At 45.9% G+C, this 26,860-nt stretch overlaps 1 protein-coding gene across 1 annotated transcript in view; it reads left to right on the top strand.

Annotated features, from left to right (window-relative positions):
• The first annotated feature begins 4,685 nt into the window (after window positions 1-4,685).
• ME3 (malic enzyme 3) overlaps window positions 4,686-26,860 on the top strand; it is a 114,080-nt gene continuing 91,905 nt past the window's right edge. The window contains exons 1-2 of the mRNA XM_028126799.2: window positions 4,686-4,816; window positions 7,940-8,089. Of these exons, the coding sequence (XP_027982600.2) occupies window positions 4,686-4,816; window positions 7,940-8,089 (281 nt within the window). The remainder of the gene's footprint in view (window positions 4,817-7,939; window positions 8,090-26,860) is intronic.

Genomic DNA, 26,860 nt, shown 5'->3' with positions numbered 1-26,860 from the left:
TGCATCTTGTTGATCTGTTCATATGTTGGGTTGATTCCATCTTGAAGCTATTGTGAATAATGCTGCATTGGATGTTGATATACAAGTGTCTGTTCAGGTTCTTGCTTTCAATTCCTTTGGGGATATACTTGGGTGTGGAATTGCTGGGGTCATATGGTAGTTCTAGGTTTAGCTTTTTGAGGGACTGCTAAACTATTTTTCCATAGAGGCTGCAAAACTTTCCGTTCCTACCAGCAGTGTATGAGGGTTTTACTTTTTCCACATCCTCATCAACACTTGTTATTTACTGTTGCTTTTATTCCAGTCATCCTAGTGGGTGTGAAACGGTACCTCACTATAGTTTTGATTTGCATTTTCCTGCTGATTAATGATGCTGACATTTTTTTTTCATGTGCTATTGGCTATTTATATATCTTCTTTGGAGAAATGTACTTTCAAGTTATTTATTTCCCCATTTTTCAATTGGGTTCCTTTTTGTTGATCTGCTGTAGCAATTGTTTATAGATTCTAGCTATTAGATGCTTTATGCTATTTCCAAATATTTCTCCCATTCTGTAGGTTGTCTGTTCACTTTCTTTTTTTTAACTTATTTTTAAAGATATTTATTTATTTATTTACTTGTCAGAGAGAGAGCACAAGCAGGGGGAGTGGCAGGCAGAGAAGAAGCAGGCTCCCCATTGAGCAGGGAACACAGTGTGGGACCTGATCCCAGGACCCTGGGATCATGACCTGAGCCAAAGGCAGATGCTTAACCGACTGAGCCACCCAGGTGCCCCTGTTCACTTTCTTAATAAATTGTCCCCTTTGTGCATGAAAATGTTTAAATGAAGTCAATTTACCTAATTGTTCCTTTGTTACTAGTGCTTTTGGTATCACCCTAAGAATTCATTGCTAAATTCAAGGTCATGAAGACTTACCCCTGTGTTTTCTTCCAAGAGTTTTATGATTTTAGCTCTTATATTTTAGGTTACTGATCCATTTTTAGTTAATTTTTGTATATGGTAGTGAGGTAGGAGTCCAACTTTATTCTTTTGCATGTGGAAATGCAGTTGTCCCAGCACCAACTCTTTAAGAGACTGTTCTTTTCCCCATTGAATGGACTTGGTGTCCTTGTCAAAAATCAATTTGCTATAGATGTATGAGTTTATTTCTGAACTCTTGATTCTATTCTGTAGATCTATTTATCTGTCCTTATGCCAGTACCACACTATTTTGATTACTTTAGCTCTGTGTTATATTTCAGAATCTTCTTTTTTAAAAATGGTTTTGGGGAGGGCGCCTGGGTGGCTCAGTCATTAAGCGTCTGCCTTCGGCTCAGGTCATGGTCCCAGGGTCCTGGGATCGAGTCCCATATCGGGCTCCCTGCTCAGCAGGAAGCCTGCTTCTCCCTCTCCCACTCCTTCTGCTAGTGTTCCCTCTCTCGCTGTGTCTCTCTCTGTCAAATAAATAAATAAAATCTTTTAAAAATTTTTTTAAAAATAATAAAAATGGTTTTGGTTGTCAGGGCCCCTTGCTATTACATATGAATTTGAGGACCAACTTTTCTACTTCTGCAGAAGAGACCATTTGAATTCTGATGCAGGTTGCATTGAAACTGTTGATCAAAGAATTCTTAAAACTCAACGATAAGAAAAACAAAACAAAAAAGAGGCAAAAAATCTGAACAGATACCTTACCAAAAGATATACAGATGGAAAATAAGCATATGAAAAAATCCTCAACATCAATATGCCAATAGGGAATTGCAAATTAAAACAATAATAGTATGACAGTGCCTAAAACTTAAAAAACTGACACTACCCAATGCTAGAGACGGTGTGGGGCAAGAGAAACTCAGTCGCTGCTGGTGGGAGTGCAAAACAGTGCAGCCACTTTAGAAAACCATTTGGCAGTTTCTTTAAAAAGCTAAACATAGTCCTACCATATGATCTAGCAATTGCACTCCTACGTATTTACTCAACTGACTTGAAAACTCATGTCCACACAAAAACCTGAGCATGAATATTTATAGCAACTTTATTTATAGTCACCAAAAACTGGAAGCAACCAAGATGAATAGATAAATGGAGAAACAAACTACAGTATAGACTGTGGAATGTCATCCCACGATAAAAAGACACGAGTTATCAGGGCACCCGGGTGGCTCAGTCAGGGAGTCTGCTTCTCCCTCTCCCTCTGCTCTTTCCCCCACACTGCTCATGTTCTCTCTCAAATAAATAAATAAAATCTGTAAAAAAAAAAAAAGAAATGAGTTATAAAGCCACAAAAATGGATGGATGAACCTTACGTGCTTATGGTTAGAAGCTAGTCTGAAAAGGCTACATACTGTGTGATTCCAATTGTTTGACATTCTGGAAAAGGCAAAACTGTCCAGACAGTAAAAAAAAAAAAAAAAAAAAAAAAAATCGGTAGTTGCCAGAGGTCCTGGGGAAGGAAGGGAGGGATTAATAGGTAAAGCACATGGGATATTTGGAGCAGTGAGACTATTTTGTATGATGCTGTAATGATGGATTCATGATATTATGCATTTATCAAAACTCATAGAACTTTACAGTACAAAGAGTGGATCTTAATGTATCCAGATTTTCTCAAGTCATTTAATAGGCTGTTGGATCCCAGGCAGGAAGGCAGATTGTGACAGGAGAATGTAACTGTTTTATAAATGTATGATACAACCTCAGTGAAGGGGGTGGGAGGGAAAGTGCTGACCTAAGTAACGCAGGGAATAAGTGGAGTTTGTAAGACTGAAGGCAAGAGGAACAGCTTGTAAGCAGTAAACTCCAATGTACTAAGTTGTTTCCCATTGTGGAGTAAATTAACCATTCTGATACCGTTCTACGTGTATACTGGAATCCAGTGACTAACTACATGGATGGCAGCTGGCAGGAGCTAAGTCTCTCACGGGTGGAGTGAGAATTTACAGACTAGTGAAGTGATGAGGCTAGAATGATCCATGTGGTAATAGATTAGAGACATTAGTATGAAGTTATGTTTACCTTAGTATAGATTCATTTCCTTGCTCTTTCAGCTGAGAGGGACTGGAAGCAATAAAATCCCAGTAGTAAGTAGCACATGTATTAAGTAGGGCCCAGATCTTGGGTTCTCATACCATGCTTCAGATAAGGAATCAGGCCTCATTGGGAAAAAAATGGCTGATTCTAGGACTGGGGCAGGCAATATACAAGGTGAGCCTGGAGCATCCTGTCCCAGAAAGTAAGAAGAAGAAAGAAAGAAAAGAAAAGAAAAGAAAAGAAAAGAAAAAAAAAGAAAGAAGGAAGGAAGGAAGGAAGGAAGAAGAAAGAAAGAAAGAAAGAAAGAAAGAAAGAAAGAAAGAAAGAAAGAAAGAAGAAAGAAAGAAAGAAAGAAGAAAGAAAGAGAGAGAGAAAGAAAGAAAGAAAGAAAGAAAGAAAGAAAGAAAGAAAGAAAGAGAAAAAGAAAGAAAAGAAAAGAGGGAAGGAAGGAAGAGGAATGAAGGAAGAGGAATGAAGGAAGGAAGGAAGAGGAATGAAGGAAGGAAGAGAGAGAAAGAAAAAAAGAGAGAGGGAGGGAGAGAGAGAGAAGGAAAGGAGGGAGGTTGAGGGGAGAGAAGTAGAAGGAGGGAAGTGGAGAGGAGGAGGGAGGAAGGAATTAAGGGAATATGTTAAAGGGATACAGGAGCCAACTGAAAGAGCTCCCAGTGGCCAAAGCTGAGTAACAAACAATTTGAGTAACAAAATAAATAAAGCAGTATTGGCTTATAATCCAAAGTATAAAATAAATACCCAGGAGTCCATTCTAATATAAATAAGTGATTGAATAAAAATACGTGGGGGAGAAGAGACAAATCTCCCATGCGGAAGAGTCCCAAAAAAGAAGTCACTTTACAGCAGAGATTCCTGACAAGCACGACCCAGCCCGGTATTCAAGGTCATGATCAAGGTTGATATCAACAGTGATAAATCATGTTGAGAGTATGGATCTTGATCTGATGTGATCAAAATGGCACTTCACCTCTGTGGTCTTCCTTCTAAAAACCCATAACCCCAGTAGAATCATGAGAAAAAGGAGACCAATGCCAATAGAAGGGTACTGTATGAAATACATGAGCGGTACTCCTCAAGACTGTCACAGACCAAAAACAAGGAAAGTCTGAGAAACTGTCGGACAAAGGAGCCTAAGGAGACATGGTGACTAAATGCAATGTGGGATTGTATAAAAACAACAACAAAAAGGGCCTTAGGTAAAAACTAAGGAAGTCTGAATAAACCCTGGCATTTACTTAATAATAATGTGTCACTTTAGGTTCATTAGCTCTCACGAATGTACTGAACCAATATAAGATATTAATAATAGGGGAAATTAGATGAGGGGATATAGGGGAGCTCTCTGTACTATCTTCCCATTTTGGGTATAAATCAAAAATTGTTCTGAAAAATAAAACACATCTTAAAAAACAAAAACTAACCCCCAAAAGCTGACAATGTAGATATTTTCCCCATTTTTTTCCATGAAGAAGCTGAAGCTCAGGAGAGTCAAAGTAGCTGGCACAAGATTGCTCAGCTGTTTAATTGGCAGAGATGGGATTTGAATGCAGAGCCCACTGTTGAATCAGTGACTTTTGCCTGTCTGCTGACCGGACCTCTCTGTTCCTCAGTTTCGCGCATATCCCTTCATGCGCGTGTGTTTCTTTCTTGTTCTCTCAGGGGATGGCCTTCACACTGGAAGAAAGGCTGCAGCTTGGAATCCACGGCCTGATCCCCCCCTGCTTCCTGAGCCAGGACGTCCAGCTCCTGCGGATCATGAGATACTACGAGCGGCAGCAGAGTGACCTGGACAAGTCAGTGCCTAGAGTCTGCTCTCTTCCCAAGCCCCAGGCTCAGGTGTTTCCTGTGGCACACGGGTTTTCTGGTACTGTCCGGTAGGAAAGGCTGAGAGCCCTGAGAGATCCCAGCCCTGGCCCCACCTTCCACAGGGTGGTGGTCTCCCTGAGGGATGGGGCTTATTATGACAGAGGCAGTGTCAGAACTGGGAAGGGAGACGGACTTCCAACCGGTGCAATCTTGTTGGGCCTCTGGGAGATGGTGGTATCCAAGTCAGCCCAGGAAGCACTGATAAGGCTTCAGCAAACAGTGGTGGGGGGTTCATGGAAGGCACTTCACTCAGCAGGAAGAAGGGGAGCAAAGTGGGACAAGTGTGTCAAGGAAGTGGTCCATGGCCCAGGTCCCTGGTATGAAGGGAATGTGGGGGGAGCAAAGCGGAAATGCAACCCGACACCTTGGAAAGGAGCTAGGATGTCGTATGTTAGAGGTTTATGGGAACCGTTAATAACCCTGTCGCCCCTCTGGGTTCTCCCGGGGGGATATTCTGTGAAGAGCCAACTGAAGGATCACAGGGTCAGCTTTGTCAGTTTCGCTAAAGAAGGTAGTGACCTCCCAGATCACATGGCTAGGAACTGGTACAGCCAGGATTTGAACACAGTTTGCTCCAGAGTCTGCTTTTATTTTTTTTTTAATTTTTTTATTATGTTAATCACCATATATTACATCATTAGTTTTTGGTGCAGTGTTCCATGATTCATTGTTTGTTCATAACACCCAGTGCTCCATGCAGAACGTGCCCTCCTCAATACCCATCACCAGGCTAACCCATCCCCCTACCCCCCCTCCCCTCTAGAACCCTCAGTTTGTTTTTCAGAGTCTGCTTTTAACTGCTCTGCTCTGCTATAGCTGGAGGCATTGGAGCTTAATGGCTACAAAACTAGACTCTAGTGTCAGACTAAGTTCAAATCCTCATTCTACCACTTAATAGCAAAAATTACTTAGCCTCCATTCCTCATTTGTACCATGAGTTTATCAGTGGCATCTAACTCATAGGGTTATGATGAGGCTTAAATGCATTAGTATTTTAAGGTGCTCAGAACACTTACATAGTAACTGTAACTTATAACAGGAGGCACTATGCAAAAGCTTGTAAAATAAATATGGCACCTTGCTATGGGTTCCAGCAGAAATTTAGGGGGAGGATATGGTTTTCCCTACATATCTATAGAGCTTAATGGCCAAGACTTGGGGTCGTTGAAGGTGTGGCTGCCCCCTAGGGGCAGAGCTCAGCAGCATGTTAGGATGATCCTGCACCCACCTTCCTGTGCTCCCCCCACAGTAGCCATTGCCTCTAAATGGCAGGGGATAAGGAAAGCTCTGCCTACTCACCCCTCCCTCTATTCCTGAAGGGCTGAACGCTATGGATATCACTCCCATTAACTCCAAGGCCATACTGCAGCCCAGGTCAAATGCTCTTTCCCTCTTGTTTATTCCACTCATACTAGGTCTAGTACCCTGAAGAGCAAACCAGAAAGTCCACAATGAATTCAACCGACATTACACATGCTCTAACTTTGAACAACCTGAACTTCCCTCCTTTGTTAAATTTATGAAGAATTAAAGTCTAATGTGAAATCCCCTTTCCTCAAAATTAGAAGTCCCAAATCCTTACCTCCCCGTTTTTTGTTTTTTTTCCAGCTAGGTAGATCTTACTTATATGCCAGGGAAAATGGGGCAGGCCCAGGGACCAGGGGGGTTGTGCCTGATTCTGGGAGCTCCAGAGAGCTTGCTCCTGATGCTCTGCTGACTACTCTGACCCACTCATTCCTAGAATCCCTTGTTTCAGCAGGTGCTCGGGGAAATGCTAAGGAGGCTCCCCAGCTTCTTTTGGATAAGGGTAATGGTACGCTGGTAAATGTTTACTAACTGGTTCTGGGACACCGAGGGAGCCCTGGTTTGTAGCATTTGCCCGTATCCATGACGTGAATACTCCCAACCATGACCGATTTCAAGTTACCATTCGACATTACTGAATGCAGAATTGGGAAGAGATGTGTACAAATGGCTACTGAGTAAGAGAACCCTCATGCTAGTAATGAGCTGAGATGCTGTCTGTTCTAAGCAGAAACCCTCCCTTCCTTCTAAACACTATTTTTACTTCTGGACCAGTGCCTTTGGAGAGGAAGAAGAGCCTGAGGCCCCAAGAAGTCATGTGACTTCCCCAAAGTGACAAAACTAGGAAACAACAGAGCTGGGATTCAAACCCAGGACTCTGCTACCACACCCAGGGATCATTCCCCTATGGGAACAACTCTTCCACCCCATTCCATGCCAGGGCTCAAGTACCTCCATGCTCTCCTAAACTGTTATCCAGAAAGGGTGTCATATCAGTAGTCACCTACACCCTATCATGAATTTCAAACCCTGGGTTTTTTTTTTTTCCTCCCAGGGTTTTTGCATTTTCAGGACTGTGAATGAAAGGCTCTTTTCCTGGCTTAGTGATATTAGGCTTCAGGGAATAATAGGTGAGAAAGAGATTTTTTTGGAGCATGCCAAGCAGTACTCAGCCACTTATGAGCTGTGGTTGTGATAGGAACCGGCCCCTTGGGGTGGGAAAGCCCAGTTCATATACCACTGGTGTGTTCGGTATCTTCCTGGACCCTACTCCACCCCAGCATGTTATGATTCTGATGTCATTCATCAATGTCCACATAGTAATAACATAACTAGCCATCTGGCACCACGGTTGAGATTCTAGAGTCAGATTGCTTAGGTTAAAATCCTTACTCTGCTATGAGAGCTGGGCGAGTGATTTCATCTCTCTGTGCCTTAGTCTCCTTATCTCTAAAATAGCCAGCATTTTAGCCCCTATCTTCCAAGTCTCTGGGAGTTTTAAATGAGTTAATGTAAAATATTTAGAATTGTGCCTATGCCATGAGTAAGAGTAAGTACTAGAAGGTAGATGATATTCTCCTCATTTCATAGAAAATGAGACCCATGCTGAGGAGAGATGGCGATTGGCCTATGAATGTGCCATTGTGAGCAGCTGAGCGGGAGCCCTGGGTCTGGGCATCAAGGGCCTTAGTGCTGCCACCTGTGGGGCTCCTGTGACCAGCTTGGTTCTCGTCTCCCTTCCCAAGGTACATCATTCTCATGACACTCCAGGACCGGAATGAGAAGCTCTTCTACCGAGTGCTGACGTCAGACGTGGAGAAATTCATGCCCATCGTGTACACTCCCACCGTGGGGCTGGCCTGTCAGCACTACGGCCTGACCTTCCGCAGGCCCCGGTGAGCCGTCCTGGGGCACGGGCTCAGGGAGGGGCTGTCTCATAAAGGGGAACCAATTCTTTCCTCTGGCCTTGCTTAATGGGACTCTGGAGACTATGTCTGACTGAGCCAAAGGCTCAACGTGAAAATCAAAGGCTTGATTTTAAGCACTTGCTCAGGAAATTACCCCATGCACAGAGAAATGAGCTGAGAGAGTATCTAGCAAGGGGAGAGCGGAGCTCCTCCACCTCTGATGATAAATGCCCAACATGTTGTTCATAGTTGGCCTGAGAGGTATTTCAGATTGTTTTTCTCTCATTATCCACCTACCTCCCACCCCCACCCTTGCTTTTCTGGTCATCTCCACAGTGCCGACAGCTCTCTTGCCAATTCAGGCCAATGAATAATGGAGTGTTGGATACCAAAGACTGAATTCTTTTGCTGACTCAAAGAACCAGTATTCATTCCTTCATTGGGGCTTGACTCAGATTCCACTTAAAATGTCATTTTTTTAGGCAAAAATTTGGCACTACATTTTCTTTCAGAGCCAAAGAATTCGGGGTCAGTTTTCTAAAAAGATTGCTTGTTTTTTTTTCCATGATGAGTTCAGAAGATATGTTTTTAAAAATATATAAAAAAGGAAAAATGGGAGTATTTTCCAAGAATCCTCAGTGCAAGGTGCCTGGTAATTATCAATACGTATTTCTAATGCTGACGATAAAAAAAGTTGCTTGTGTTTATTATATGTTATGGGACATTGTTTTAGTCTGTGTTAGAACATATAAAGATACAATATACTGTGTAGAGATGTGTCATTTATGTTTCCATAGAATTTATAAATCTCCGTGTATAAATCATTTGCTATATGATGAACATGGAATCATGGATCTCAAACATCTTTTGTTAATTTGGAAAAGCAGTCTTCCAGTGCTGAAGCCTGCATTTGGGCTGAGCCTTGCAGGCTGAGCCCAGAGACTGATGCCGGTTCCCCTCCTTCCTTTTCTGGCCCCACATCACCCTTGGCAGTGGGCAGTGTGTCAGATCTCATCTTCGGGGCCGGGGGTGGGGGGGGGTGAGGGGGGTAGGGGGGTTGGTGTGCAGCTGTGGACACTGACATGGCCTCATCACTCAGAATAGCCATGCTCCTGCAGTCCTGTGGGGGGCGCTGCACCGGGGCCCCGGGAGCAGTTCTGGTCTTCAACCTAGCTCTTTCAATTGGAAAGAGACTCCTTTTCTCTTACAATCATTTGGAAACCAGTCCTGGCAGAGACCTTGGGCGCTGACAGTACCTTTTTGAAGGATGCAGGACCCTATTTACCTCCCAGTTCCTACTCAGAAATAATCCTCCCAGGTCCTCCCTCCTGCCCAGTGCAGGTCAGCTCGTTTCCCTCCTCTGAGGCTGTCCGCAGCCTCCAAGGCTTAAAGAAACAAGTCCAGCATTTTGACAAAAGCAAGCCTGTCACAGCCCAGCTCCTACTCAGAAATCCCATGCCCTAGCTAACGCTGATCTGTTCCCCATGCTCAAGGACACCTGGCGCTCTGGCCCTCCGCCCCTTCACACATGTGGTCCTCTCTGCCTCCCACATCTGTGTGCTCTCCTCTCCTCATTCTCTATCCATCGGAATGGAGGCTAGCCTTCAAAGTCACCCAAGACTTGGCTACTCTGCCCTCCCTGATCCCCCCAGGCTGAACTGCTCACACCCCCCTCAGGCTCCACTGCAATTCATCACATACTTCTAGTCCATAGTTATATTTTTTGTGCTTTATGTTTTTAATTATGTGTATATCAGCCTCCTCTACCAGAATGCAAATTTCTTGAGGGGGCTGGAAACACGTCAGATCCATTTATGTGGACTAGGCCAGTACTTGGCAAGCACTTGACACTCTGATGAGAAAGTAGCATTGCATACTGACTAGGAAGAGCTAAATCTTTGCCATTGGCCCTGAGTTTTAGTCTCCTTAGCCTTGGGCATGCTCCTTATCCTCTCGCAGCCTTAATTTCCACATTTATGAAATGCAGGGAATATTACTACCTACTTCAAATATCATTGTGGGGGTAAAATGTGAGGCGTGGATAAGGGACCTGGCATAAATGTGAGTGTCGAATTGCCTTCAGTGACCATTACAGGAGGAAGGAAGAATTGCTAAATGTAGAGTCATATTATACATAGACGCTATTAAATTTTTTAAAAAGAAAATCGAGTCATTGAACACTTAATGAACTCACACATTCAACTACAGACACGATTTGGCTTTTCCAGAACCCACTGTTTCCTGAAGTCCTTTAGCTGTAGCTCACTGCCTCTACTGGCTTGCAGCTGAGATCCTGTGGGAATGCAAGGCCATCCCACTCCCAGGCTGTGTGGGAGCCCTTCTCCATAGACTCCATGGACTAGATTGTAGATTCAGTTGTGGGTTCCAGATGAACCAGTAATAGGGTCAGGATCCTGCATATACAGCAGGATTTGCCTCCAGAACCCACTGTAGAATTCAGGGAACACACAAAACAGAACTTGAGTTCATGAACATTTATGGAGCAGCTACTACGTGCTGGGCATCATGAAATTCCTCCCAAAGAACGAAATATGGTTCTTGACCTCAAGCAAATCCCCAAGCACAGTGAGGGGCCAGGCAATAATGATATAAGTTAAATATAATAAAAGTTAAAAAAAATAAGAGATTTAATAGAGACAAAGAATTACAGGAGTACATGGGAGAGAGAAATTTATTTTCCCCGGGGACAGTAGGAATGCTTCACAGAAGAGATTATATTTGAGCTGGTCCTGGAAGATTGACTAGGAATTTCATGGGTAAAGAAGGAGGAATGGCCATTCCAGGAAAGGGCTTGGTTTTGTAGGCTTTGTAGACACCTGTGTGGTCAGCTCACTTGGGTATCTCCCCATCTCCCGTGCCTGGGAAGGAGCGTGAGGGGAGGGGAGGTAGGTTTTTACATCCATTGGCTTATAATGGATCCTCCCAGTGTCCTGTCAGGTTCGTTTGGTAGCAGTATCTCCATTTCACAGATGAGGAAACTCCAGACAGAGGAAAGGAACTTGTCCAAGATCATAGTTGAGCAACTGTGATGTTAGAATTCTGACCACGAGAATCAGGGAAAGCCACACCAAAGATGTGACATTTGAGCTGGGCCATAAAAGACAAAAGTGAAGAATGGAGGCAAAAGTATTTGTTGATCCAGGCACACCCACCTTTCCCCTTGTTAGAATATAAGGCCTCTGGGACCTCATCGTGTGTGAAATGGGAGAATAGAGAGACAGGAGAATTGGCCAGTGGCTCTGCCCAAAAAGAAGAAAGTGCTTGGTATCCTTCCCACCAGCCCAGGAGGTTGGAGTCATGGGGAGCCGTGTCATTTGGGTTCAGGCCCCATTGGCAGTTCTTCGATGGGTCAGCAATGGAGAGGGACGTGGTGGCCGAGTGGGGGGTTCATATAGGTGGAAACAGGGCCCTGCCACCAACTTAAGCCCAGAGAACCAGGTCAGCCCTGAGTGGGTACAGTCAGTGTAGTATAGAAGCTGGACACATAGTATGGAAAACAAGCATGCCATCATCCCAGCAGGAGACCTGCAGGTGACCCAGAGCAGGAGAAAAGGGTAATAATCACGATGCATAACTGTTTGCTGAAGGCCAGGTACAACCCTAAGATCTTTATATGTATGAGCTCATTTAATTATCACAATCCCCTAAGAGGTGGGTACTGCTATCATCCCATTTATAGATGGGAAAACTGAGGCACAGAGAAATGACTTGCCCAAAGACACACAGCTCATCCCCAGCAAGGCCAGCACTCAAACCCGTGCAGTGTGAACCAGAATGTGGACAGGTACTACTGCACTCCACTGCCTGCTGTGGTCTGGGACTGGTCCATTTGGTGGGCATTTGGGGCTGGGTGCCCTTGTGGCTCCAGGAATGCTTGCTTGCCCAGGCTCTTAAGGTGGGGATCACTAGATCCTGTTTCCTGAGCCTCTCTTGGGAGAGAATAATCCAGTCCTGGGCCCCCCACTCTGTGGGGCTGAGGCAGGCGTAGGCAGACTGAACTGTGTTCTTGGATTCTTCCCTCACACTCCTGGTACAGACTTCCCGCAGGTTTTGCACAAACCCTCCTTCAGATGATTACCCAGTTAAACTATTTGACATGTGACATTCTGAGCTGTTGCTCCAGGTTTCCATTTGGCTGCTTTCCAGGTGTTGATTCCACACCTGCCTTGCTCTTGAAGGAGTTGAGAGTTTGGGCTCCACCTCAGCCCTGAGCTTCCTCTGAGGCCTGGCTTGGAGTGGCTTTATGGATTAGCATTTGAAAGGAGGACAACCCCAAGCTCCTTCTGGGTTTCTGAAATGATAAACACTCCTGCCAGGTTCCCAGGAACAATGGAGCCCTCTGTGAAAGGGCCTACCCCCCTCCAAACTAACTAATTAGGTCCAGCTGATGCTAAAATTAAACTTCCAGCTTGCCTGGGGCTCTGCATCACCTCACAACCTTGAGGGAGATGCTAGACTATCTCAGGGGCACCTGAATATCCCCGGGCAGACAAACAGAGCAGAAGGTTTTGGGCTCTGTGGAGCCTCCCCTGCCCCTTCCTGCCTCTCCCTTGGCACACCCTCTGTATGTGCCTCCATGGGCCATCGACCCTGCATAGCCTGGCTTGAAGCAATGGCCTTAAATGTCTTTAACATGTGACTCAGAAGAGGAGCAAGCCCCGAGTGAGGCCAGGCAGGAGTCCACAATACAACTCAGCTAAGGAGGGGCTGTGGGGGTGTAGACTGCTGTCCAGTGAGAGGGAATACCCTCCCTTCCCCCAGGCACCTCCATCTTGACCAACCTGGTCAACCCTGGATCACAGGAACTGTCCACCTTGTGGGGGTGTCATAAAGGTCAGGTGAGCTAAATGTGTGTGAATGTGCTTTCTCCATTGTCCAGTTTCTCCCAAGCTTAAACCTTATCTTCACTTTCATCCTCTTGGGCTCTGAGAGATGTGCACATCCCTGGAAACCTAACATTTCCCAGCCTCCGCGTGGGGGTCCCACCTGTATGGGTGATGAGGGCTACATTGTGGGTAGTAGGAGCATGGACTTGGAAGCCAGGCAGACTTGGCCTTGAATCCCAGTTTCTGATGACTTTTGATGATTTAGCACCCCCTCGGTCTCCTCATGTGTGAAATGGGAGTGATGTCCATTCATGTGGCTGCTTGTGAGGATTCAGGGAGGTTCCATGTGTAAGGACCCCAGCCCTCCTAAGTGATCTGCAGCTGTGACCTTCCCGAGCCACTAGCCCCAGGCTCTGTCATCTGACTCTGAGTCACCCTCCCCAAGAGTCTAAACTGTGACCTGGTAGAAGGCAGCTCCGTCCTCTAAAGAGCCACCACACTCTTTTGTTGAAATGATCTGTACTTGTGCCCACCGGGCAAACCTGTTGGCAGAGACAGGGGCAGACCTAGAGGCTGTGGTGAGTGGGAGAAGCGAGGGTAGGAAGTGGGCCTTGGCCTTACTGGGCGGAGACCCTATAGAACACACCTGAAGTCAGGTTTGGATTTGGACAAAGCCAGCAGCCCTGGGCCCTGAGCCAGGCTGTTGTCTTCCTTATCTGCAAACCCAGTGACATGTTTACGGGACAGTAACGGCTACCATCTATGGAATGCATATGATGCTCATGGCGGGCCCTCAGCTAGGTACTTCAGGTCCTTTATCCCTGAGCCCAGAGCAAAACTAAGGCTAACTTGTCTAAGACGTCACAATTGACCAAGCGCCCGTTTCCCATGCTTCTCCTGCATTCACAGTTGAGCTGTTTGTAGCCCTGGTCAAGGTGACACCTCAGAGATAAACATTTGCATGGTTGCCTTCATGTAAGTTCCCTTGCATGACTGGCTTGCACACATGATGGACACACACACACTCTATCCCATGGTGGACAGAGCACTGGGGCTGGAGTCCAGAGGGAATGGGTCAGCTCCCCCAACATGGCCTTGGAGCTTGGCTACTCTCCCTCCCCAAGCCCAGATCACAGGGACTGTCCACCTCGTGGGCATGTCATAAAGGTCAGATGAGCTAAATGTGGGTGAATGTGCTTTCTCCATTGCCCAGTTCCTCCCAAGCTTCAAGGGACATGACTTTTTCATTGCTTCTTTTCCTTCATACCAACCGCCAAAAAGGGAGTGGTTAAGGCTCATACTCACCGCCTTGGGCTTCCTGCTTCCCCCTCACTATGTCTGTTAAGCTGTTGCCTCATTTTTGTTTTTGCTCCGAGGGTTGTGGGTTATTGTTAAGCTGCTTTTGTTTTTGAATCCCTACATGCTTTTTATTTACTCTTTTATCTGTTTTTGTTTTTACATTGAAACCTTATCTTCAACCCTCTCTACCCACTTCCATCACCTCTCCCCATGTACACACATCCCCACATGCCTCTGCTTCCTAAGTGCCTACTGAAGCCATTTCAAGCCCTACATGGGACCAGTGGGCACAAACATCTTGACTTAAAGCCCCTCTGGAAAACAAAGACAACCTTATGTCAGCAAACATCAGAAGAGCCCTGACACCCAGGAACAGCCTTTGAGCCCATCATCACGTGGACTCCAGCCCAGCGGTCAGCTGATCGGGACCAGACGCACATACTCCCAGCGTAATTGGGAGGCAGGCAGAAAGCAAGGCTTAGTGTCATCAGACCAGTTGCCTCCTTCCCATCCTCAGGGCACCAAAGTGCTGATTCCTGGGGCCAAGCCTGTGCCCCATCCAGTTACACCAGGTTTCTCTGCCAAGCTGTTTCAGCTGTGCCGCTGGAAAGGCTCCCTGGAGCAGAGCAAGCCCACGGTCTGCAGCTTGGTCGGCTTAGCGTCTCATCTGGCAGCCCTCGTGTGGTACGCGGAGCACTGGGTGAGGAGTTGGGACATGTAGTTTGGAGCCCTCGCCCCCTGCTTCCTGGCTGACTCTGTAGGCAAGTCACTTAGCTCCTTAGTCTCAAGTCAAAGTATGGGGTTGGACTGCATGGCTTTTGTAATCTCTTCCAGCTCTAACCACTTAGGATCTATTAACCCAAACTCTATAACCAAGTTAGGAAGGAGATCTTTAAATTAGCCACAGTCACATTATGTAGCTGAGCCTGTTTCCCCACCTGTAAAACAAAGAGGGTCAAGTTAGAGCTGTAGCTCACAGTGACAGCCATGCATTAAAAGCATGGGGGCGCTTTAAGGCAGAATCCCTGCAGTGGGTCCCAGGCAGCTTTCCTTTTCAAAAGCTTGCCAGGGATTCTCATGGGCTGCCCGGGCCACAAACCACTGAGCTGGGTGATCCCTACAGTTTTTCCAGCTTGGAATTTCTGTGACTTTTGGGGTGCATAACCTGCCGTCCCTATTTTCCAAGCCACCTCAGCCTGGCAGTATATCGAAGATTAAGGTCATAATATAACAGAACCTCCATCTCCAGCTCACCCCTCAGCAAGCCTAACTGTTGAAGCTGCTGCCAGGTTCCCTCGTGTCTCATTCACAGGATTAGTGGAGGGAGAGGTGGGAAGGAGTCCCCCGGGGTGCTTCCTTCCTCCACCCCCAGTTTCTTCCTGAAGCCTCGGTCACTGCACCGAAGTCCGCCTTCTCCCAAACTGCACACGCCTCCCATGTCAGCAGTTGATTGGACAGGAAATCGCATCAGACCAAAGATGACCGAGCATTTGAGTGAGCACGTGACCAGCGTGGCCTGGCTCAACGTTGGAGTCCTTGTCAGGAATGTGATGGAAAAATGGGAGACGTTCCATAGGGAGAATTTTTCAATTAGGAAGAGAAATTAAGGCAAAAAGGATGCTGTGGTTTAGATTTTAGAGTCGGGTCGTGGTAGATGCCAGCTATGAAGGAAGAGAAGTAAAGGAAATAAATGAACAGATCTATGGAGAGACAACAGGGCAGGTGGGAGCAAGACGAAGACGTAGGTGGAGCGAGTGCCGGTCCCTAGCTTTCCACTCCAGCTCCTGTTCACAAACTTACCATAAACTCTTTCCCCAGAGGTAACTTAAGTGAACATCCACCTTGGGTCCCTTGAAGAGCCAAGCCGAAAAGGGGCTGTGAAATTAGATGGATCTGATTAGTGCCCTGATCCCCCTGTGAATTGGGTGGGTGGGGCGAACAGGTTACACATAGGGCATCACAGATTAGCATGCTTTAGAATCACCCGGAGTCTCGGTAAGACACAGATTCGAGGTGACCCGGATGTTGCTGGGGCAGGAACCACGCTTTGAAAGCCACTGGATGAAAAGCTGGTGACAAGTTGCCCCCTGAAAACTTAATGGAGACCATCTGAAGGAAGCCGAAGGAGCAGATACTTCCAGGCCCCATTGGGGCGTTGGTAGCAAAAGCTAGGAGTCATGAGACGTAAGCTTTGGTCCCAGTTTTCGAGTTTTAGCAGTGTGACTGTCAATACATCCCTCCCCATCTCTGGGCCTCCATATGCTCATCTATAAAACGAGAGAATTTTATGAGGGGATCTCGGGGGCTCCTTGCACACACTCCTGCAGTGTGGAGCAGACTAGAGCACTATGGCTATATACTTTGTCTCTGAGGTGTCTGGCATTGGAGGCAGGAGGATGTAAATTAGATGAAAACACATACTTTTCATTTTCTGACAAGAAAAAGCTTGCAGGCTTATCTGCAGAAGTGTCATTTTGCTGAGAGCTCTGACTCACATACGGGCCCTTCCCAGGCACACCAGCTGGGCCATCCAGGGTCTGTCGTGGGTTCTTCCGTGCTTGGGAATTGATGCTGGAAGAGAGCTAAGAAAGTGCCACGAGAAGTCCTTCCAAAGCATTAGGTGCTTCAGCACTTTCTTGACATGAATGTCACATGGAGCAAGTTAAATGTGTCTGGATCCCGCATCATTGAGACACTCTGGAACAGAGAGATATAGAGGAGAGAAGGATCATTTACTCCTGTGTCTGAATTACACTGCTTTCCATGCCTGAGGGGATTGGCTTTCTCTTTTGTAGAAGAAGTTTGAAGATTTACATTTAAAAAAAAAAAAAGTGAGTTTGTACTTAACTGCCTGTGACCTGCCTGGGATGTTAGCATCCAGAAGAAGCATCCTGCTGTTTAGGGAGGACCATTCCGAGGAACCCCTCAGCCATCCATGAGTTTGGGTGTAGGAGCTGCAAGTGAAGGTGGGAAAGGTTAAGCCGCCCCACAAAGATGCAGAGATTCTATTTTTCTGCTCAAGCTGGAAGCAAATGAGCTTTATTAACTAGAACAGGATGTTCTGGGTTTGACTTCCTTTAGCCAAAAGCAGATTTCCCTGGCAATTTAAACAAACTGATTTCTGTTTCTTTTTTATCTGACTCTGTCCTTTTCCTCCCTTGTCCCTGGCAATCCCAGCCATGGTGATCAAAAGAATAGGCGTGGGAGAATTTCCTTACTGAGAAGGAAATACGTACATACAGACAAGAGTTGAGTAGACCTTTCCTCAAATAACCTTGATCTCTCATTAACCTAAAATGCACGACAGCTTGGGTTTGCTCATGCTAAGTTTAGTCCAAAGGGAATGGCTTCTCAAGAGATGCTGCAAACAGTGCAAATATTTTGAAAGGCTCTGGACTAAACGAAGAATAAAGGATCATTGGCGTAGAATTTTTTAAAGAAGAGTGAATTTCTGCCTTGCCAGAAAAGAACTCCATCACCAGCTGGTAGATTCCTAAAATCCACTATTATAGTCAGATCCTTGGATTGGTTCATTGCACCTACAGGAGTCCCCTCAAATTTTCCATGTGCCCTGGAGGGGTAACATTGAAAACTTTATCAATGAACTGGTTTCTTAGAGACTAATCGTAAACCAGAATTTCCTAAAACCATAGAGCTTGTGGGCACCTGGGTGGCTCAAAGGATTAAGCATCTGACTCTTGATTTTGGCTCAGGTCATGATCTTAGGGTCCTGGGATAGAGCCCTGCGTCTGAGCTCAGCAGGGAGTCCGCTTGAGGATTTCTCTCCCTCTCCCTCCTCTGCCCATCCCCCCGCCCCCGCTCTCTCTCTCAAATAAATAAATAAATAAATAAATAAATAAATAAATAAATCTTAAACAAAAAAAGAGAGACAGGGAGTTAGGAAGGATAGGTTTTGTGTGAATGGGAGAGGGATGGGAAGGAATAGGTCAAGAAGATTCCATCTGGGATGCTGTAGATGGAAACAAGGCTCCGGCAGGGTGCCCCTGTGTTATCTCAACATTGTCCAGAGGTTACTGGAGGGGAACAAGTGAAAAAGCCAAAAGAACAAAAAGTAATGTGGGTGGTGGAAGACGGACTTCTCCAGCTTGATGGCACTTATCAGATGAGCTCCTCTCCTAAACCCCAAGCTTCAGGAGGGAAATGAACTGTGTTTTGTTCTTCTCTGTTTCTCCCAAGGTGTTGAGCATAGTATCTGCAGGCACTTAACCAGAGAGAACACTTAAAGACTGTCTTCTGATTAGGTTTAACAAGCATTGATTAAGCACCATCTTTATGGTTGGCCACCATCAAGTACATGGAAGATCCAAATGGAATAAGATAGTTTATTCAAGGTCTCTGACCCTGAGGAATTCACAAGCCAGCTGAGAAGAGCATCTCCAAAGCAATATAAGCCAGTTAGTAAAGTGTGGTGGGGATTGTCTAGTTTACTCTGAAAGTATGCTGGTAATTCATCGTGGTGAGAAATCTCTCCACTGAATTGTTGGTTCTTGGTCTAAACCTTGAAAAACGGATTTTGATTCCCCTTGGGAAGGTGGCCCAGTACAGTCCCTGGCATGCAAAGATTTAGTGGATGAGCTCCAAGCAGGAAGAACTTCGTAAGTAAGACACGTGTCTGGAACAAGCCAGGAATCACAGACCCTCAGGACCGGGAATGCAGAAAACACCCCAGGTTGCCCCTTCCTCCTTCACAAAACCCAGGTCATGTTTTGCTTTGTTTTGTTTGTCAGTGATCTTTCTTTCCCCAAATGGCCATGTGCTTTGAGGAAGTCTTGGTCTTTCCCAGCACCAAGCAGTGGGTCCTAAATAATCCCGACCAATCCAACAGACACATGAAAAAGTGCTCAACATCGCTCGGCATCAGGGAAATCCAAATCAAAACCTCAATGAGATACCACCTCACACCAGTCAGAATGGCTAAAATTAACAAGTCAGGAAACGACAGATGTTGGCGGGGATGCGGAGAAAGGGGAACCCTCCTACACTGTTGGTGGAAATGCAAGCTGGTGCAGCCACTCTCGAAAACAGTATGGAGGTTCCTCAAAAAGTTGAAAAGAGAGCTACCATACGATCCAGCAATTGCACTACTAGGTATTTACCCCAAAGATACAAATGGAGGGATCCGAAGGGGTACATGCACCCCAATGTTTATAGCAGCAATGTCCACAATAGCCAAACTGTGGAAAGAGCCAAGATGTCCATCGACAGATGAATGGATAAAGAAGATGTGGTATATATACACAATGGAATATTATGCAGCCATCAAAAGGAATGAGATCTTGCCATTTGCAACGACGTGGATGGAACTGGAGGGTGTTATGCTGAGTGAAATAAGTCAATCAGAGAAAGACATGTAACATATGACCTCACTGATATGAGGAATTCTTAATCTCAGGAAACAAACTGAGAGTTGCTGGAGTGGTGGGGGGTTGGGAGGGAGAGGGTGGCTGGGTGATAGACATTGGGGAGGGTATGTGCTATGGTGAACGCTGTGAATTGTGCAAGACTGTTGAATCACAGATCTGTACCTCTGAAACAAATAATGCAATATATGTTAAGAAAAAAAAGAAGAAGATAGCAGGAGGGGAAGAATGAAAGGGGGTAAATTGGAGGTGGAGATGAACCATGAGAGATGATGGACTCTGAAAAACAAACTGAGGGTTCTAGAGGGGAGGGGAGTGGGGGATGGGTTAGCCTGGTGACGGGTATTAAAGAGGGCACGTTCTGCATGGAGCACTGGGTGTTATACACAAACAATGAATCATGGAACACTGCATCACAAACTAATGATGTAATGTATGGTGATTAACATAACAATAAAAAATTTAAAGAGTAGTAAAAAAAAAAAATCCTGGCCAATCATAGTAAAGTCCTTTGGTCAGTGACAGTTCTGGCCAAAGAGAGGGTAGGGTAGTCTGCCCAAGGACTTCTGGGAAGGTGTTTCTTGTCCCAAGAGAGCTCCTTCTTCCCGGGACATTTTCATGTCTGCGTGGGACGCATGGAACTGTGATGATCATCCTACAGTCGTGAAGAAAACAGCCCAGGGACCAGGCCAGACTCAAATGGTAACGCAGGCAACCTGTGTCCTTGGTGACATTTTTGAGCCACTAAATAAACAAATCCTGGAGCTGCCTTCCCCTGGACTTCTTGTTATGTGAAATGAAGTTCCTCTTTCCAGTCAGTTGAGTCAGTTTTGTGTTGTCTGCCGCTGAAAGCAGTGTCCCTTCCTGAGGGGATGCTTGAGTCACCTCTGTCACATAGCAGCAGCTCACGTTGGTTTATTCAGAACTTCCGATGCACCAGGCACTCTTCTAGGTGCTTCACCCATTTAGGCCCCACGGCATCTCTCTGTGGTAAGTAATACTATTAGAACCATTTTTATGAAAAGGGAAACTGAGGCACTGCGTGTTGAAGTAACTACAAAAGGTTACACGTCTAGTACACGGGAGAGTCGTCTAGGCTCCAGAGCATACACCCTCACTGCTGCCTCTGCGCGTCCTTCACGAGCCTCTTCCCTGTGGTGACTGAGCATGTCCGGCCGGAGGGCTCACCAGGCGCTGGCCCGTGGCCCGTGCAGGGGGTGTGAGGAGCTCATGCCGCGGACGGGCTGGGGGAGGTAGGGCTGCTGTGAGGCGGAGGGCAGGGTTGGGATTCCATTAGTCCGAGATCACGGTGCACTTCTGAGTGGGGGACTGTAACAAAAGTGTTTTCCTAAAAGGATAATTCTTGAGGACTCAAGAGGAGAAGCCACAGGGCACTGTCGTCTTTACGGAAGCACTAGGAGAGCCGAGACAAAGAGGCTCCTAGATGTGGAGATGAAAGTGCGGAAGAGGGCCCTGCAGCTCTCGGATGCTGGTGGATGGGGCAGTGAAGGGAGAGCTGTCGGACCTGAGGATGTTGGGGCATAATGGTGTCGTGGAAAGTTGAGATGGGCTCCAGAAATGGACGCTCGAGCTGGATGACGACCCACCTCCGCTGCCTTTCACTGAGTGGCCAGTACGGTGACGATCGTGGTACCTTTATTGTCTCTGACTCTCACAACAGCCCTGAGGTCAGACCCATGATTGTCCCCATGTCACACAGGTTCGGAGGTCATGGGGGGCTTGCCTAGAGCCATCGGGCTAGTGAGTGGCAGGGTTCAAACCCAAGGCCGCCCTATTCCAGCGCCCCCCCCTTCCTCATTGGAACTCCCTCTCATCCTGCGTTGCTGAAACTTGGCATTTCTGAATCTCGGGTCCACAAATATTCACGCCCCCCGCGCCCAAACAACAGGGGCAAAGCCAACACATTCCGTAGACTTGAGTGGCATCCGCGGCACGTGTCTGCGGGAGCTCCACGTGCGTCAGCTCGGCCCAAGTCCGCTGGGCGGTACCGTGTCACGGGGTGCCCTACATCAGGGAGGGAGCCAGAGCTTGCGCCTCGGCAGGTCCTGCACACCTGAATAGACAGAGCCTTTTAGGCAGGCAGCAAGGACATGCCAAGCTCTTCACGGCTCCTGCCCCCATGACACTCCTTGAGCTGGTGTCGGGATAGTAGATGACTCCAGTTTTAGAAGCACAGATGTTACCTGTGTGCCACCGGCAGTCCATTCCCCAAAACTCCCAGACAGCACTCCACTCTGGGTTCCGAGACAGGCGGACTCACTGGCCTCCGAAGAGGACTTTGAAAAGAGTCGCCATCTCTTCAGGAAGCCGCAGCTGGAGCCCTGTCTGTGAGGAGGCGGAAGTGATTAGCTCTGAAGCCAGTCTGGGCTCTGTCTGTGATGCTGTAGGTTCGCCTCCCTGTGCAGCTATACACAGTGAGAGGGTCCTGCAGCTGGACATCAACCAGCTCAAACAAAGGCCCAGGGGTACAAGTCAGGAGAAATGGTAGGACTAGAACTCAGGTCTAGAGATAGATGTCCCCCCATCGTTTGAAACAAGCTTAATTCATAATTATTACTTATATATATAAAGTAGTTTGAAGTTTTAGAATGAATTAACATACAGTCCCACCAGCTGCTCTGTGAAACAGGGCAGCCCCTTTCACTTGAGGAAATGGGGGATTCCTAAGGTTGACTTCCCTAGGCTGTACAAATAGTAAGAGGTAGAACCTGTTTCTATTTGCCATCCAGGACTCTTCCCACTTCTGGATGGTAAGCTTGTGATGGGCAGGAGCCATGTGTGTTTAGTTCACTGTTGGACACCCAGCACCCAGCACAGAGCCTGGCATATGGCCTTGTTGGATGGAAGGAAGGTGTATGGAGGATCAACAGAATAGGAGCAATGATAGAAGAAACTTGCAGTCTCATTTTCCTGATGACTTCTAATAGAATCCTAGATGAGGGGCACCTGACTGAGGGGCTCAGTCAGCTAGGCATCTGACTCTTGGTTTTGGCTCAGTTCATGATCTCAGGGTTGTGGGATCAAACCCCAAATCTTGGGTCTCCCCATTCAGCAGGGAGTCTGCTTGTCCCTCTCCCTCTGCCCCTCCCCCTATGCTCTTTCTCTCTAAAATAAAATCTTAAAAAAAAAATCCTAGATGAGCGAGATTCTATTAGTAATGACTCTTTAAAAACAAAGATCTTTAACTCTATTAATTTTGTTTAAAATGCTTAGTGTCTTAAAATTTAACATTAATGTAAAAGATTATTTGATTCCTTTAAGAATCTTCTGCAGGTAGGCCTTCCAGGACCTGGGACAGAATAGCGCTCAATAAGTGCCAGGCTAAGTGTTTCTGGAATTTAATAGAACATAAAAGCTAAGCTGGGGAGATAAAAGTAATTGCAGAGTTTCTATGTTACTGGGATAATTAAAGAATAGAATTTATCCCCTTCTTTGCAAAATAACTATCCACCAATCCAGGCCTATCAGTTGGGAAGAAATCAAAAGCTAGAGTGGAATGGAGGGCCCCTGGGTGCCTCATTTGGCTGTCTGCCTCCGGTTCAGGTCATGACCCCAGGGTCCCAGGAGGGAGCCCTGTATCTGGCTTCCCGCTCAGGGCACAGCCTGCTTCTCCCTCTGCCCCTCCCCCCTGCTTGTGCTTGCACACTCTAGCGAGCTCTTTAGCGTGCTTTCTCTCAAATAAATAAAATCTTAAAAAAAAAAAGTGGAATGCAATTATGACCTACATTTCCAGAATCTTGGGTTCCAGAGGATTAATAACCATGTCCAGTCCTCATCACAAATGCGATGCAGTAGGTTTCACTTTCTGGCCAGTGTGGGCTCCCCTGCAGGAGCCAGTCAGCACTTCCTGTGTGCAGCCTGGGCAGGGATGGAGATGTCAGGTTGTCATGGTAACGTTTCTACTGACCCAAAGAACAGATGCAGCCAGAGTGAACCTCCTTTGATCAAATGGGAGTGGGAGGAACAGAGTGGTGAGGAACAGAGAAACTTCTCTTTCTAGACAAAGATGGTGCAGGAAATTTGAATTTGGGTAACAGTAGAATACACTTAGGTAAGGTGCTGGCTAGAATAACTAAGATAAATATGCAATTAAATTATTCTGATTATCAGACTGGGAGGTAAAACCTCTACAGCGGCCGGTGGTTTAAGACTTCTGTAAAAGTCCACTTACTACAAATTACAGCCTCCAACTTTCTTTCCCAAGATTCCAATTCACTGTGTCAGGAGTGGGGCCCAAGGATCTCCATTGTGAAATTTCCCACAGTTCATTGTCCCCCCAGGAAGTTTATTATGAAGTACACTGGCATCACATGGACCCTATTTTCATAAAGTCTGCTCTGGATAAACACAGAGCATCAGAAATCAAGTTGGAGCAGACTCAGCTGTTCTCACCTGATAGGAAAACAGGGAAAATAAAGGCCCTTTCCTACTTCGTCCTAATTTAAAAACAAAACAATAATAAGCTACTTTGGTTAATATAGTGCACTTTCTTTTAACCTTACATTTTGCCAATGCTTCATTAATTGACAGAAACCAGGAGTTTTCCCTTTGTCTGATGCCCTCGCCCCGGGCCTGACTCCCACCTACCCTTTAAAACCCAGCCCTGATATCTTCATCTCTTGCCACCTCCTTTGTCACTCTCCTCCCTCCCTCGTGGCAGAATGTTTTGCTCCTCCCTCTATCTGTGCACAGTGGCTTCTGCTAATACTCTGTTAATGAACTTACTACATTATTCTTCAGTGGTTATTCACAGATCTGCTTTATCAGGCAGGGAGGTTGTCAGACCATGTGTCTTACTCATCTCTGTGTCTTTGTCCTTTCCCTTTCTGTCACTCCTTGCATGGCAGTTCCCATATATTGAATGAATGAATGCATATGAGCCCCATAAAGGCAGGAATTTTTGTCTGTTTTGTTAACTGAAATAAATATCCCGAGTGCCTAGAACAGTGCTTGTTACACAGGGGGATCTAATAAGTAATTGTTGACATAATTCATGAATGAGTGCTTTACCTCACACAAGCCAATAGAAAAGAAAGACTGGGGGACGCCTGGGTGGCTCAGTTCGTTAAGCGTCTGCTTTCGGCTCAGGTCGTGATCCCAGAGTTCTGGGATCAAGCCCTGCATCGGGCTCCCTACTCAGTGGGAAGCCTGCTTCTCCCTCTGCCTGCCGCACCCCCTGCTTGTGCACTCTCTTTCTCTCCCTCTCTGACAAATAAAATCTGAAGGAAGGAAGGAAGGAAGGAAGGAAAAGAAAGAAAGAAAAAGACTGGACCTGCTATGGTTTTCAGCATAACAGTAAAAATTATTCATGGTGTCATTAATATTATCACAGTCTCCTGAACAGATGAAGATCCCCATTAGATATTTCTGTCATCTAATAATTTGGGGTTTTATTGCAAGCATATAACTCATACCTACATAAATCAGATCAAGTCAGCTTTTCTTAGCCTTACTCATTACATTCTTCTACTAATAGTAACCCTGGGATGCGAAGGATTTCCTAGGCTAGCTTACATGGAATAATAGGAAAAATAGCTTCCATGTATTGAGCACTGACCAAATGTGCCAGGCATTGTACTTTTTTCTTTGGTCATATATAACTTTATTAGAAACGTTTCATTATCCCTATTTTATAGATGAGGAAACTGAGGCTCAAAGGTAGTCATTTGTCAAGGTCACTGAGCTACTAACCAGAAGACTTGAGACTGGAGTCTATGTCTATCTGAGCCTTTGCTCTTGAGCTTCACAGTAACACTGGTGTTTTGAGTTGAGTGGATCCAGTTGGGACTTACTTTAACCAGAGAAGCATGCATCTTTCCCCAGTCATTTCAAAGTAAATACTTTCTTGTCCTTGAACATTCCTGATCTTGATTTTTCTGACACTTCTTCCTTTAAAGACGGTTTAGGGTTGGGAGGCTACACTCGGTCAGTAGGACAAGTCAAGTCAGATGTCTCCCCACCCCCCACCCCATTACTCCTGATGAGTGGCCCTTTCAGACATTTGGTTCCAGGCACTTAAACTGTCTCTTACATGTGCTTCCAGGGATCAGGGTCCCTGAGGTTCGTACAAATGTTTTCCCAGTGAACTTTTGTCCTCTTGAAAACTGCATTCTGTTCTCCTTTATTAAATTCCAGCTTTCATGACTAATACGGGTGATAGCTCTAGAAACGTTTATATAATAAATGAAAGTGGGCAGAGTCTTCCGCTTACAAATTGCTTCAAGATAGGATGCAGATGCCTGCTCATAGAATTGTCTCGTAAATGCTAGCATAAAATGGATGCTAGCTTTTACAATTTCAGCTCGTCCTTGGCCTAGGGGCTGATGTGTTTCAGCGGATCTTGATAGGGTTCTGAGCTCCTAGCCCATTTCTCAAAGGCCACAGAAATGTGTGACTCAGTGGGAAAAACTTTCTGTGACTACTTCTCAAACCTGCTTTGGAAAAACAAACACATAGGATGTTTTTTGCCTCCCTATCTTGCACATACCTGTAAACAAGCAGCCCACTGTCAGGGCCTCTGAGTCAGAGGAATAGCAATTTCAGACTCTCAGGTTGGATGATTATTTGCTTGGATAAATCAGAAGTTCATGTTAGAACAGAGTCATGTTCCAAAACGCATACTGCCCAGAGACCCAGATTAACTAGCGTGCTTCTAGACAGCAGGAAGATGTTTGTTTTGTAAAGTGGATGCATGTGTGGGTCTGTGCCATGTTCACGACCATAAAAGAAAGTGAAGAGTGTTAAGTGTGACTTCTCAGGGAAAAGGGGCCCTGAAGCCTCTGTGATTATTATTTTTGGAGTAGTAAATATTTCAGTAGAAAAAGAAACTCCTTTGTACCAACTCTGTCTGAGTTTTCTTGGCACATTTTAATATTTTCAAGTAACAGCTGAAACCACATTAACCTTCCCTGTTCTAATTGGAAGCATCTGTGAATTGTAAAATTAGAATTTTTCGATTCTGCACTGATTTGCTATTTGGACAGGGGTGTCTGTTTCAGCTGAAATTTCCATCTATGGGATAATTTTATTTTTCCCTCCTGATTATAAATTGTCCAGTCAGCCAATGATATGATGGAGATATGAGGCACTTTTCATCAGCTTTTCCATGTATGCGTGCTTTTTAAATGAAAACCACACTTTCTTCTTCAGCTATTTGGACAACTTATCAGGATCCTTTTGATTCAAAGAGACCAGATGGAGAAGTTCCCCCA

This window comes from Eumetopias jubatus, unplaced genomic scaffold, assembly GCF_037043125.1.
Source record: "Eumetopias jubatus isolate StellerSeaLion01/CBP00866 unplaced genomic scaffold, mEumJub1_p1.0 scaffold_13, whole genome shotgun sequence".
In the NCBI taxonomy this organism is placed as follows: Eukaryota; Metazoa; Chordata; class Mammalia; order Carnivora; family Otariidae; genus Eumetopias; species Eumetopias jubatus.
This window is presented reverse-complemented; position numbering and strand designations above follow the sequence as displayed.